The 12,278-nt window shown below is 44.7% G+C and overlaps 1 protein-coding gene across 1 annotated transcript in view; it reads right to left on the bottom strand.

Moving 5' to 3' along the window:
- Positions 1-12,278, bottom strand: part of LOC132210796 (uncharacterized) — a 110,150-nt gene that overhangs the window by 60,035 nt on the left and 37,837 nt on the right. The window contains exons 8-11 of the mRNA XM_059653210.1: positions 11,729-11,908; positions 11,333-11,475; positions 9,533-9,746; positions 1,688-1,745 (exon numbers count right to left, since the gene is read on the bottom strand). Of these exons, the coding sequence (XP_059509193.1) occupies positions 1,688-1,745; positions 9,533-9,746; positions 11,333-11,475; positions 11,729-11,908 (595 nt within the window). The remainder of the gene's footprint in view (positions 1-1,687; positions 1,746-9,532; positions 9,747-11,332; positions 11,476-11,728; positions 11,909-12,278) is intronic.

Below are 12,278 nucleotides of genomic sequence, written 5' to 3'. Positions count from 1 at the left end.
TTGGTCCCTCCTGTTTCAACCACCAGTCCAAAAAGGTGCAAGTTCATCGGATTAGTCATGTTAATGTGTCCATAATATTCAAGGATGAGGAGGTTAGATGCATGAGCCATGGGAAACACCGGCCTACAGTAATAGGGTCAGGTAATGGGTCTGGGTGGGATGGTCTTCAGAGGATTGTAGTGACTTCTTGTTGGGCTGAATGGCCAGTTTCCGCACTGTTTGAGGAATGTGCAGAAACTTGAGGGCAGGAAAGTCAGGATTATCTGTAATGAAACATTGTTGTCATTTTAAAGCAGAGTGAAATAACAGAAGTAATTTACTGATTGTTCCAGAGGGATACTTCATGAGAAAATGTTTGAATTGCTGTCACATTGTGTCCTGGAGTGGAACGGGAACAGCCTGTTGATGACTGGGTAGTGTTTACTACAAAAGACACGAGGCGATCAGTCTTTTTGGGAGATAGGCTCTTTCTGTGGGGAACAGTTCTCGACTGAAATGATAGAAAAGATTTAAAAATAAATGAGGCAGTTGAAAGGAAATGCAAAAGGTAGAAAATGCATAAATGGTTAAAGCTGATGGAAGTCATGGATTAGAGTTCTTATTGGAAAGAGGAAGCCTCGAAACGAAGAGGATTTCTGAACACACAGAGGCACGCTTCAGTTTACTGTCCGTCAGGTATTCTGCATGAAATTGATGAGGTTGAGTCTCAAACTGTTGCAGAAGGTTTTCCTCTAACACATCATTGAGCTCCATCCCTTGGAATTTTAATATTTTGTGTTTCAAATTTGCTTGATCATCAATGAAGGGGAAGTGGCAATACTGAACAATAATTTTATTGCAGTGATAGATTTTAATGTTATAAGTGAAGGGCAAAAAATACCATCAGCAACTCAGTTAAAGTTAATGACTGAAAGGAAAAAAGCTTTTTATGGGAAGATATATAATCCAACCACCTACTTTTGTGACAGCACCTTGCAAAACAGTATTTAATGAATTGTCATAAGAGTAAAAAAAGAATGAAATCAAAACCCAAGATCTTTTGTTTGAAGGCTGACTTCCACACCAGTTTTCAGTGTATATTGAAAATGGAAAATTTTGGACGAGTTCAATTGTTTATGCTGTTTGAATCACTATAAAAAAATGTTCTGCTCTCCTTTTTCATTTTATTGATAATGACTAATGCAGCTGTAAAGTATTTGTTAACTGTGTCCCATGACATTATCATATATTCAGAAGAAGATATAATATTTCCTGATGTTGTTCATGTATTTTTACATTTTTCATTTGATCTTCAAAGGCTTTCGTAAAGCAGATGGTGCATCAGATTTCTGCAGTTTGTTCTTCCTGGAAAAGATTACTGTCCTGAGACAGTATTTGAGAGGAAACACACTGCGCTGGATAAATCTGACGTGGAATTTCATCCACACTTGCTCCCCGCCATGAGCACATTGAAAGAATTTGCAGGTTGATGATGAACCTGTTTGGGTTTGTGAGAATGTGCTGGAGAATGAATCAAATTCTCAGGCATTTGTCACAGCAATAAAGATGTTACCTGCTGTGTCAACATGATGTTCCTTTGTTTTTTTACATATCTCCAAATATGTAAACACCTCTATACTGTATAAACCAGACGGTAGACTTTAATAAGTATTAGTTATTGAAATTAACAACTCAGATGGTCACTCACCGGGAATGGAACAAATCAGAAGAATCAAAGTCCACATTGTTTTATTCACAAAGATCAGCTCTTGATGTCAGTCACACAGCTCTTGTTTCTCACACTGAAATAAACGAGTAATACAATGTCTACAAGAATGTAAATGAGGAAGAGGATATAGGAAGCCAACTTCTGAAACTACAGTCTGCCACTTGATGCAAATTAACCCTGAAGAAATGTTTGTCCTGTCAGCTATGCTTAACAGAAGTACTCAACTAATTTTCAATGAATGAATAAAAAATTTCTGAAATCACGACATTTCAAGAGTCAGTTGTACAGATAGCAGTGACTGAAGCTCAGTATTTAGACTGAATTCTCAGGTGAATGAAAACTGTCTAATTCTCCCATGTTAGAAAATTCCAACAAACAGTTCATGACAAATGCAGATTTATGTGTGAAAATTCATCGTGCAGTTAAACATTGATTTGTTTTGAATTTTTGTTTGCAGAATGTGCCTCCTATTGAGAGTGCAGAATAATTATTGTGTCAATTATTGTGAACTCCTGGATTGCAGGAGATCGGCACTCTCTGCTCCATTTCTATAAGAGTCAAGTAAGCAAGTAATGATGCTGATTTCAGGCAGAAAAAGGTCTCTGCTGACAGAGAGACAATTCTGGGAGACGTGAGCTGTGATTGAGTAACTGGGGGGTGAGTTCAATTCCAAGGTGAGGTTCCCTCTGGTGAACTGCCTGACATGGGGCTTTGTGGTTCCCAGGACGTGGTTGATGATGAGTGAGCCTGGTGAATCATATTGGGTTTCACCTTTGAGAAGGTCAAAGGGGCTGACACCCTGCACCAACTCTGCTAACCCCCACCCACAATGCTGAAGGCAGTGTTCCCACCTTAATGCTTAATATAGAAGGAGAGTCACTGGAGTTGTTACCCAGAGACTGAACCAGTGAGGACCATCGCAATGCTCTGTCTGGGAAATAGAAACAATACATCGGGTAATCTCCTGTAGAACAGTTGGATACATTTGGGGTTTATTACATCAATGTGGATGAAACCCTCTGACATTAGGTTGTCAGTGTCTGAGGGTCAGAAATAGAGAGCAGGGAACTGCCAGACCCTGAATGACATGGGCATTGTAGAAACAGCTGGAAAAATATAATGAGACTTATCATTAGACTGTGATGAAACAGGGAATGCAGTTCTTTTTAACAAAGTGTAGAATGTCTGACCAAATTGCCAGAGATCCTCTGAAGTGACTTGCTCAGTGTTAATGCCACGCTCTGGTCGATGGGCAGCCAGCACTTTTTAAAAGCCACTCAGTATTAAAACATGCTCAGATTCAAAGCCATATCCCGTGAGATGGGCACTTGGCAGTTGACAAAAGCCTGCTTTTCTGAGACAAACCATTGTATGAACTGAACCTGCCACAAAACCCCTCCGTCATCAGTACACACATTCCATTTGCTCTGGAATTGTGCAGTGATACACCACAATGTGTACACAAACCTGTCCCAGGAGGTTACCCTCTCAGAGACGGTAAGCAAAGGGCTCGTTCTGAAAACTCTCAGAACAGCCTTGAATGGCACAAGAGTTCTCCACCCACAATATCCAGTTTATTAACAGTGATGTGGGCTCTAAGAAAACTGTCCCCTCCCTGTCTTTCCAGAATGTGTCTCCACTGAACATTTCTGTCAGTAGCTGCAGACATATTGCTGCAGGTGACCCAGTTCTATCTCTTGAATGAGCTGTAGGCAATGGCTGCCCGCACAGCGTTACAATGCCTGTAGGTATGGTTTGTGGTTTGCCAAAGGGCTTTCTCCACAGGCTCGAGGCTTTTACCAGTGATAGAGGAGGCCAATCCCAGGTGTCTAGCAGGCCCTGATTAAAACCGGTGGATTGGTTTTCGGGTCGGTGAGGATGTTGAGATGAGGCCTGAGATGTGCGGATAATTCTTAACCCAGAAGCTTTGAGCGGATACAATACTCTGTCATAGACATGTTCTGAGCTGTAAGAGCTATGGCTCCAGTTGAGAGCACAGTTTAAACGATAATTCCTCTTCCAGCCCTTGAGAATAAAGTAATATATTCATAGACTAAGGCAGCATGGAAACTGGCCCTTCAGCACAAACTGGTCCATACTGACCATGGTGCATCCCCAGCTCGTTCCAATTCCTGGCATTTGGCCCATATCCCTCTAAACCTCTCCCATCCATATATCTATCGGAATGATTTTTAAATGTTACTGTTCAACCTGCCTGAATCATTTCTCTCTGTCATTCCATTGACACACCAAACTCCAATGTGCAGATGGAAATAATTAACACTTTGTCTCTTTGTACATTCATGGATTTCTGTCACACGTCCCCCTTGAAAATATTCACATATTTTTCTTACAGTGTCAATTCACAATGAACATCAAAGCGTGCAACAAATGTAGAAGCATTTTTTTCACATCTCAACTTCACAAGTATGGACAGCCCAGTGTCTCAGTGGTTAACACTGTTGCCTCACAGACTCAGCGACCTGGGTTCAACTGAAGCCTTGTCAGACACTGTGCAGTTTGCACATTCTGCCCGTGTCTGCATGGGTTTCCAGAAGGTGCTTCAGGTTCCTCTGATGCTGCATTGATGTGCAGGTTTGTGAATTGATCATGCCAAATTTCCGAGAGCTCAGAGGCTGTGTAGTGCAGGTGGGTTAGTCATTAGATATGTAGGGTTAAGGGAATAGAGCGGAATTCTACCACCTCCCTCATGCTCATCCCAGGCCCCAAGATGACATTCCACATCAAGCATATGTTCACATGCACATCCGCCAATATAGTATACTGGATCTGCTGTGCCCGGTGTGGCTTCTTCTACATTGGGGAAACCAAGTGGAGGCTTGGGGACTGCTTTGCAGAACACCCTCGCTCGGTTCGCAGTAAACAACTGCACCTCCCAGTCGCGAACCGTTTTAACTCCCCCTCCCATTCCTTCGACGACATGCCCATCCTGGGCCTCCTGCAGTGCCATAATGATGCCACCCGTAGGTTGCAGGAACAGCAACTCATATTCCACTTGGGAACCCTGCAGCCCAATGGTATCAATGTGGACTTCACCAGCTTCAAAATCTCCCCTCCTCCCACTGCGTCTCAAAACCAGCACAGCTTGCCCCTGTCTGCCTGACCTGTTCTTCCTCTCACTTATCCCCTACTGCCACCTCAAGCCACACCTCCATTTCCCACCTACTAACCTCATTCCGTCACCTTGACCTGTTCGTTCTCCGTGTACTGACCTATCCCCTCCCTACCTCCCGACCCATACTCTCCTCTCCACCTATCTTCTCCTCAGTCCATCTTAGATCTGCCTCCCTCTCTCTCCCTATTTATTTCAGAATCCTCTCCCCATTCCCCTTTTCTGATGAAGGGTCAAGGCCCGAAATGTCAGCTTTGGTGCTCCTGTGGTGCTGCTTGGCCTGCTGTGTTCATCCAGCTCCACACTTTGTTATCTTGAGTGGAATTTCCAGTCTGGTGGGATGTTCTTGACAGAGATAGTGTAACCCTGATGGGCCCAATGGCCTCTTTCTGCACTGTAGGAATTGTGTAATTCTCATTCACACTTCTCAATGACCATGATTCTAGTTGAGGATTTAATGGACTGGGCCCAAACTGAATGCGGTTTCATTGAGAATGAGCCATTTACACGTAGCTTGCTGTAGACAGAAGCATTTTTATAAATAATGTAATGTTGGAATGAAAGCTATTTTAAAAATGTCAGGTTTTAATTTGAATTTCATTCTGTTCATTTCAATTCAAATTAATTTGAATTTTAATGTCTGGGACAATATTTCAATTTGTTCTTCCGCGCAGTATGGATTCACATCTTTCTAGATCCAGTAGGCTGGTTTGCACATTTAAAAAAAATCTTGCCCTATCAATGTTTGCAAACAAGGTAACTTGCATTTCTATCGTACCTTTAAAGATGTAAAGTTGGAGGAAAGATTTGGATGAGATTAAGTTGATGTATGGTGGAAGGTTCAAGTCCAGCTGGGATGGTATGGGAATGGCTGAATGTGGAACTCAAAACATGTTGGATGAGGGCTCTGTTGAACAGGGAGATGGATGGAGTCAGTGGCTAAGGAAAGGTGATTGAATACGGAGGCATGGGATTGAGGGTGATTTAGCGGTTTGGATCAGAAATTGGCTAGCTGCAAGAAGACATGGAAAAGGAAAGGAGCAGTTACCAGGGGAAGATATTTAACTGGGGAAAAGGAAATTATGACGCTATCAGGCAGGAGTTGGGAAGTACAGATTGGGAGCAGTTGTTCCACAGAAGGGGCACAACAGACATGCGGAGACTGTTTAAGGAGCAGTTGTTGCGAATGATGTGTAAATTTGTTCTTCTGAGACAGGTAAGAAGGGGTAAGATTAAGGAGCCTTGGATGACGGGTACAGAAGTGCTTCTTGTCAAAATGTAAAAGGCAGTTTACGTAAGGTGGAGGAAGCAAGGGTCTAGCACAGCTTTAGAGGATTACAGGCTTGCTCGGAAGGAGCTCAAAAGTGGACTGAGGAGGGCCAGGAGGGTGCACGAAAAAGGCTTGGCAGGAAGGATGAGGGAGAACCCGAAGGCATTTTACTCATACGTGAGGAATAAGAGAATGATCAGGGAGAAGGTAGGGCCAATCAGGGATAGCATAGGGAACTTGTGCATGGATTCTGAGCAGATAGGGGAAGCCCTAAATGAGTTATTTTCTTTGGTTTTCACAAAGGAAAGGGACCTTGTTGTGAATGAGAACTTTGAGGAGCAGGAAGACAGGCTTGAACAGATCATGACTGAGGAAGGTGATGTGCTGGAAATTTTAGTGAACATTAAGATTGATGAGTCCCCAGGGCTAGACCAGATTTATCCTAGGTTTCTTCGGGAAGCAAGAAAAGAGTTTGCTCAGCCACTGCCAAAGATCTTTGCTTCCTCACTCTCCACGGGAGTCATACCAGAAGATTGGAGGGAGGCAAACGTTGTTTCTCTTTTCAAGAGAGGGAATAGGGAAATCCCTGGAAATTACAGACCAGTCAGCCTAGTTGCCACCCAGGTGGATAAGGTTGTTAAGAAAGCAGATGGTGTTTTGAATTTCATTGACAAGGGGATCAAGTTTAAGAGCCGCGTGTTTATGCTGCAGCTCTACAAAATCTGTTGAGACCACACTTGGAATATTGTGTCCAGTTCTGTTCGCCCTATTACAGGAAAGATGTGGAGGCTATGGAGAGGGTGCAAAAGAGGTTTACCAGGAGGCTGCCTGGACTGGAGGGCTTGTCTTACGAGGAGAGGTTGACTGAGCTCGAACTTTTCTCTCTGGAGAGAAGGAGGAAGAGAGGTGACCTGATCGAGGTGTACGAGGTAATGAGAGGCATGGATAGAGTTGATAGCCAGAGACTTTTCCCCGGGGCAGGATTGACTGCCATGTGGGGTCATAGTGTTAAGGTATTAGTTGGAAGGTATAGAAGAGATGTCAGAGGGAGGTTCTTCACCCAGAGAGTTGTGAGCGCATGGAATAGTTTGTCAGTGGTAGTCATGGAAGCGGAGTCATTAGTGACATTTCAGCGACTGCTGGACATGCACATGGACTGCAGTGAATTGAGGGGAATGTAGGTGAGGTTATTTTACTTTTGGATTAGGATTATTCCACGGCACAACATCGTGGGCCAAAGGGCCTGTACTGTGCTGTACTTTTCTATGTTCTATGTTCTAAGTCAGAGGGTAGTGGTTGATGGGAAATGTTCATCCTGGAGTCCAGTTTCTGGTATAACACAAGGATCTGTTTTGGGGCCACTGCTGTTTGTCATTTTTATAAATGACCTGGATGAGCGTGTAGAAGGATGGGTTAGTAAATTTGCGGATGATACTAAAGTCAGTGGAGTTGTGGATCGTGTGGAAGGACGTTGCAGATGACAGAGAGATGTAGATAAGCTGCAGAGCTGGGCTGAGAGGTGGCAAATGGAGTTGAATGCAGAAAAGTGTGAGGTGATTCACTTTGGAAGGAGTAACAGGAATACAGAGTCCTGGGCTAATGGTAAGATTCTTGGTAGTGCAGATGAGCAGAGAGATCTTGGTGTCCATGTGCATAGATCCCTGAAAGTTGCCACCCTGGTTGATAGGGTGGTTAGGAAGGTGTATGATGTACTAAGTTTTATTGGTAGAGGGATTGAGTTTCTGAGCCATGAGGTAATGTTGCAGCTGCATAAAACTCTGATGCGGCTACACTGGAATATTGCTTACAGTTCTGGTCGCCGCATTATAGGAAGGATGTGGAAGCATTGGAAAGGGTGCAGAGGATGTTGCTTGGTATGGAGTGAATGTCCTATGAGGAAAGGTTGAGGGGCTTGAGGTTGTTTTCATTGGAGAGAAGAAGGTTAAGCGGCGACTTAATAGAGATATATAAGATGATCAGAGGATTAGATAGGGGGACAGTGAGAGGCTTTTTCCTCTGATGGTGATGGCTAGCGCAAGGGGACATAGCTTTAAATTGAGGGGTGGTAGCTACAGGACTGATGTCAGAGGTAGGTTCTTTGCTCAGAAAGAAGTAAGGGCGTGTAATGCCCAGCCTGCAACTGTAATAGACTCGCCAACTTTAAGGGCATCTAAATGGTCATTGGATAAATAGATGGATAATAATGGGATAGTGTAGGCTAGTTCGGCTTCAGATTGGTTTCATAGGCCGGTGAAACATTGAGAGCTGAATGACCTGTACTGCGCTGTTACGTTCTATGTTCTATGTGGTGTGACCAAAGACAATGGTTTCAATCTTCAGAATTGTCAGCTGTAATCTTACTGACTTTGTGAACATGCACTGACGGGCACAAGCACAGCAGGTAGGTATGTCAGGGGCAGCTGTTAAACTGGATCAAAGAATGGAGGAATAAGCCAACACTATCAGTCCCAGGCGATGTGTCTGACCATCCCCTTGGAGAGGTGGGCGGGTGTCTCTCAGACTCAGGTCCAGTCCACTCAGTGTCTGCTGGATATGAACACGGACCGACACTCCATTGCTGAGGCCGTGGGTGTTCAGCGTCACTGAGGAGGTGAGAGTGTGACGTGGCTATTGACATCACTCCAGGTTCCCCTTCCTCTCAAAGTGACAGGATGGTGTCAGGAGGCACCCATAGAGAGGAGGACCCTCACAGAAAATCCCTCAATGTTTCCCCTCATGACACTCCAGTGATGTCTGGTCTCTCCATTTCCTTCCTGCCTGGGATGCAGAGCCACTGCAGAAGTTCCAGTCAGTGACAGTGAGCCCGAATATGACCCCCACCCCATTTCACCTGGATGTGGGACATCCCACTGCCCCCCTCCAACAATCTTTGTCAGCTCCATCTGTGAGGGCCCCAGCAGCCATACTGATGGGGGAGACATTCTGGGCAAAGCTGCAAGGTCACGCTGAAGAATTCTAGGCATCAAAACCCCATCTTAACGAGCCCTATGGTCTGTTCCACAGTGGCCCTGGTGGAAGCAGGAGCAGCATTGTATCTTCATACTGTATCAGTCTATGGGTTTGATAAAAATGCCATCAGCCAAGTTTCAGGAGGGCTCTTCCTGTCTCCCAGCAGCCATTCCTGTATGTCCTGAGAATATTGGGAAGAAGCGGGACCCAGTGACCGCTCGACTATCTGCACATTGTGGGAGCCCCCAGGATATCAATGACCCACCTCCAAAACCTGGCATCGATGGTTACACCCAACGTGTGCCTTGATGGAGGTGGAGTCTTTCCTGTTGTTGAGATTTCCAAGTTAGTGCTGGGGACATTCTGAAAGCAGTGTGGGTGCAGCTTATAGCATCCTGTCCCTGGGGGAAGCCAGTGGTGGTGGAATATTCCCCTTCCTGGACGGAGATACTATCTGTGTCACAGCTCGGGGAAACATATGAACAGATGCGATCTGGAGAAAACGGCAGCAGAGACAGCTGGTCTGCATTTGTGTGTCAGAGTTGGAGGTGCCATACAGCTGTCCAGTTGGTCCTTGAAAATTGGCAAGAAAATTCAGGGCAACTGTTGTCGCTGTCATAACACCGTGAGAATGTCCGAGCTGTATAACCTCATCCAAATGTAATCTGCACAACCAAAGACATTGAGATTTATTGGGGGTGTAGAATTCTGGCAGTAAGTCACTATGATAGGCATCTCCTTCGCAATGAAGAGGATCCCTTGCACATTGCAGACTATCCCCTCTCAGGCCTACAATTCAGTGTCCTTATTGGCCCTGAACCCACACCAAGTACAGGCTAAAGTGACAGTGACCTGGGAAAACCTCACCTCCTGCTGCTCTCTGGCACTTCCGATGTTCTATGAGAGCCCCCCAAAAGGGTGATCTTATGTGGTATTTCCTCTTTGGACAGGAGCAGAGTCAGGTTTCTTTGTTTAAATATTTACTAATGCAGGCATTGAAGCTGTATATATGAAAAAATGACAAGCAGATCACATCTTTCAAATGGCAACAAGACTTTATCTGATTCATACAACTAACGAGCTTCCGTACAATGCTTTCTGTAAATAATAATATCCAAAACAAACTGTTAGATATGAGCTCACCCATACCGGTACCCAACAGTATTCACATTGTCTACATTCCACATTATTACACATGTCTATAGGAAATAAACTAATTGAAATGAGGGCTTGGACAGGCTGAATAGCCCGGGTCTTTTTCCCTGGTGTGGGAGTCCACAAACAAAGGGCAGCGGTCAAAGGTGAATGGGAAAAGATTTAACAAAATAACTGAGGAGTAACCTTTTCACACAGAGGGTAGTGCATTTAAGCAATGAGCTGCCAGACAAAGTGGTGAATGCTGATACAATTACAGCATATAAAAGGCATCTGGATGGGTATGTGAGTAGGAGAGGTTTGGAGGTATGTGGGGCCAAAGCTGACAAATGGGACCAGGTCAGATTGGGATGTGTGTTTGAGGGGGACGAGTTGGACTGGAGTATCTAACTTTGCATTTTGTGACTATATGACTTGATGGACATGATTTTATTACCCAAACATACAATGTACATCCTGTCTAATACTGTAAGATTTTCATGTCTTCAAGCTGGAAGAAAATCTTCTGACTGTAGGTATGTAATTGTGATGACCGGAAATCCTACTCTGTCTATTTTACACTTGTAATACTCTTTTAACTTGAACTGCCTTTACTCACTGTCATCATTCTCTCAGTGACACAGTCCAATCGAGCCTAGCCCAGACTTGATTTGATCATTTCCCTCTGGCTTCCATGGACTTGGCCCTGATAAATCCATTCCCAATTAAGTCATCGCCTACTCCCACAACAATGTGGACTGACTCGGCAGCAGAGTTCCAATAAAAGTGGCCCAGTACAGTAACTTATATCTCCAAGCTCCCAAACTGAGCCCTCTGTAATCCCTGGGCTGGATACACTTGCATTAGTGAGGCCCAGTGCCTGGAACACAAGGCCCTAGATCCCCAGAGTCTGGTCAGAGCTGGCACAGACTGATCATGGACTGGAATTGAATGAGCATCTGGACTGATTGTGACGTCAGCCCCAGATTCCCCATAGTCCCCAATCACCCCACTCGGCACTACTCCACTTTCACTTTAAGACATGGCAATTTCATTGAAACACATCACTGTATTTGCCACATGACGTACTGACCAGTATTGTCAGAGTGACACTGACTTGGCATTGTGCCATAGAGTGAGATGCCCACTCCCTTCCTGCTCAGTGCCTCCCACCGTGACAAGTTGCCAACTTTGAACTCTGTGGTACAATGCAATGCAGCTCCCAGAGTCCGGCAGGCCGCGGCTTCCAATGACAGGGCTCTGTGTTTAAAAGCAATGTAAAGCACTGAGGCTGGCAGCCTGCAAACAATTGTCCGTGAGCTCCAAATTCAAGTGGTGGGAGCGCTGGAGCGAGGGGAGTTCTGATGCTGCAAGGAAGGCTGATGCTGTGCTCATGATGACTTGAGTGGATATAGAGTGGAGGAGGATTGTCTCCAGGGAGTGTGCAGGGACGTTGTGGTGAAGACAGAAGAAGTCTTGGCGAGGTTTGGGACAAGCAATCAGTGAGTAGTACCTGCCAGTAAGCTGCTGTGAATAACATATTGGGAATTTGCACTGTGTATTTCCCGGGTGGAAGAGAACAATTGGAAATGGTGAAAACGTGGTGAGGGTTGGGCTCATAACGAAGCACAAATACATGGAAATAAGATGGTCTCAACTCAGTAGCGAGATTCTGAAGACGCCATTCATACACCTGAGGAGAAAATTGGAAAATATTTTCTTGATGAGAAGTTCTGATTCTTTCATGATTGGCATATTTTCCCAACTTCTTGTAATTTCCCTGATTGTTCCAGGGAGGTTTAAATTCCACCCACTTTCCTCTTTCTTTGTGATATTCTCCCATTCTCAAAAATATACATTGATCTATCCCGTATAAAAGTGAAACACATCATGTGAAATAACAAGGATGAACACAGCAGGCCAAGCAGCATCTCAGGAGTAGGAAAGCTGATGGTTCGGGGCTCGACCTCGCTTTCCTGCTCCTAAGATGCTGCTTGTCCTGCAGTGCTCATTCAGCTCTGCACCTTGTTATCTTGGAGTCTCCAGTGTCTGCAGTTCTCATC

This window comes from Stegostoma tigrinum, chromosome 21, assembly GCF_030684315.1.
Source record: "Stegostoma tigrinum isolate sSteTig4 chromosome 21, sSteTig4.hap1, whole genome shotgun sequence".
Taxonomy (NCBI): Eukaryota; Metazoa; Chordata; class Chondrichthyes; order Orectolobiformes; family Stegostomatidae; genus Stegostoma; species Stegostoma tigrinum.
Note: the sequence above shows the minus strand (reverse complement) of the source record. Positions and strands in the feature narration are given on the sequence as shown.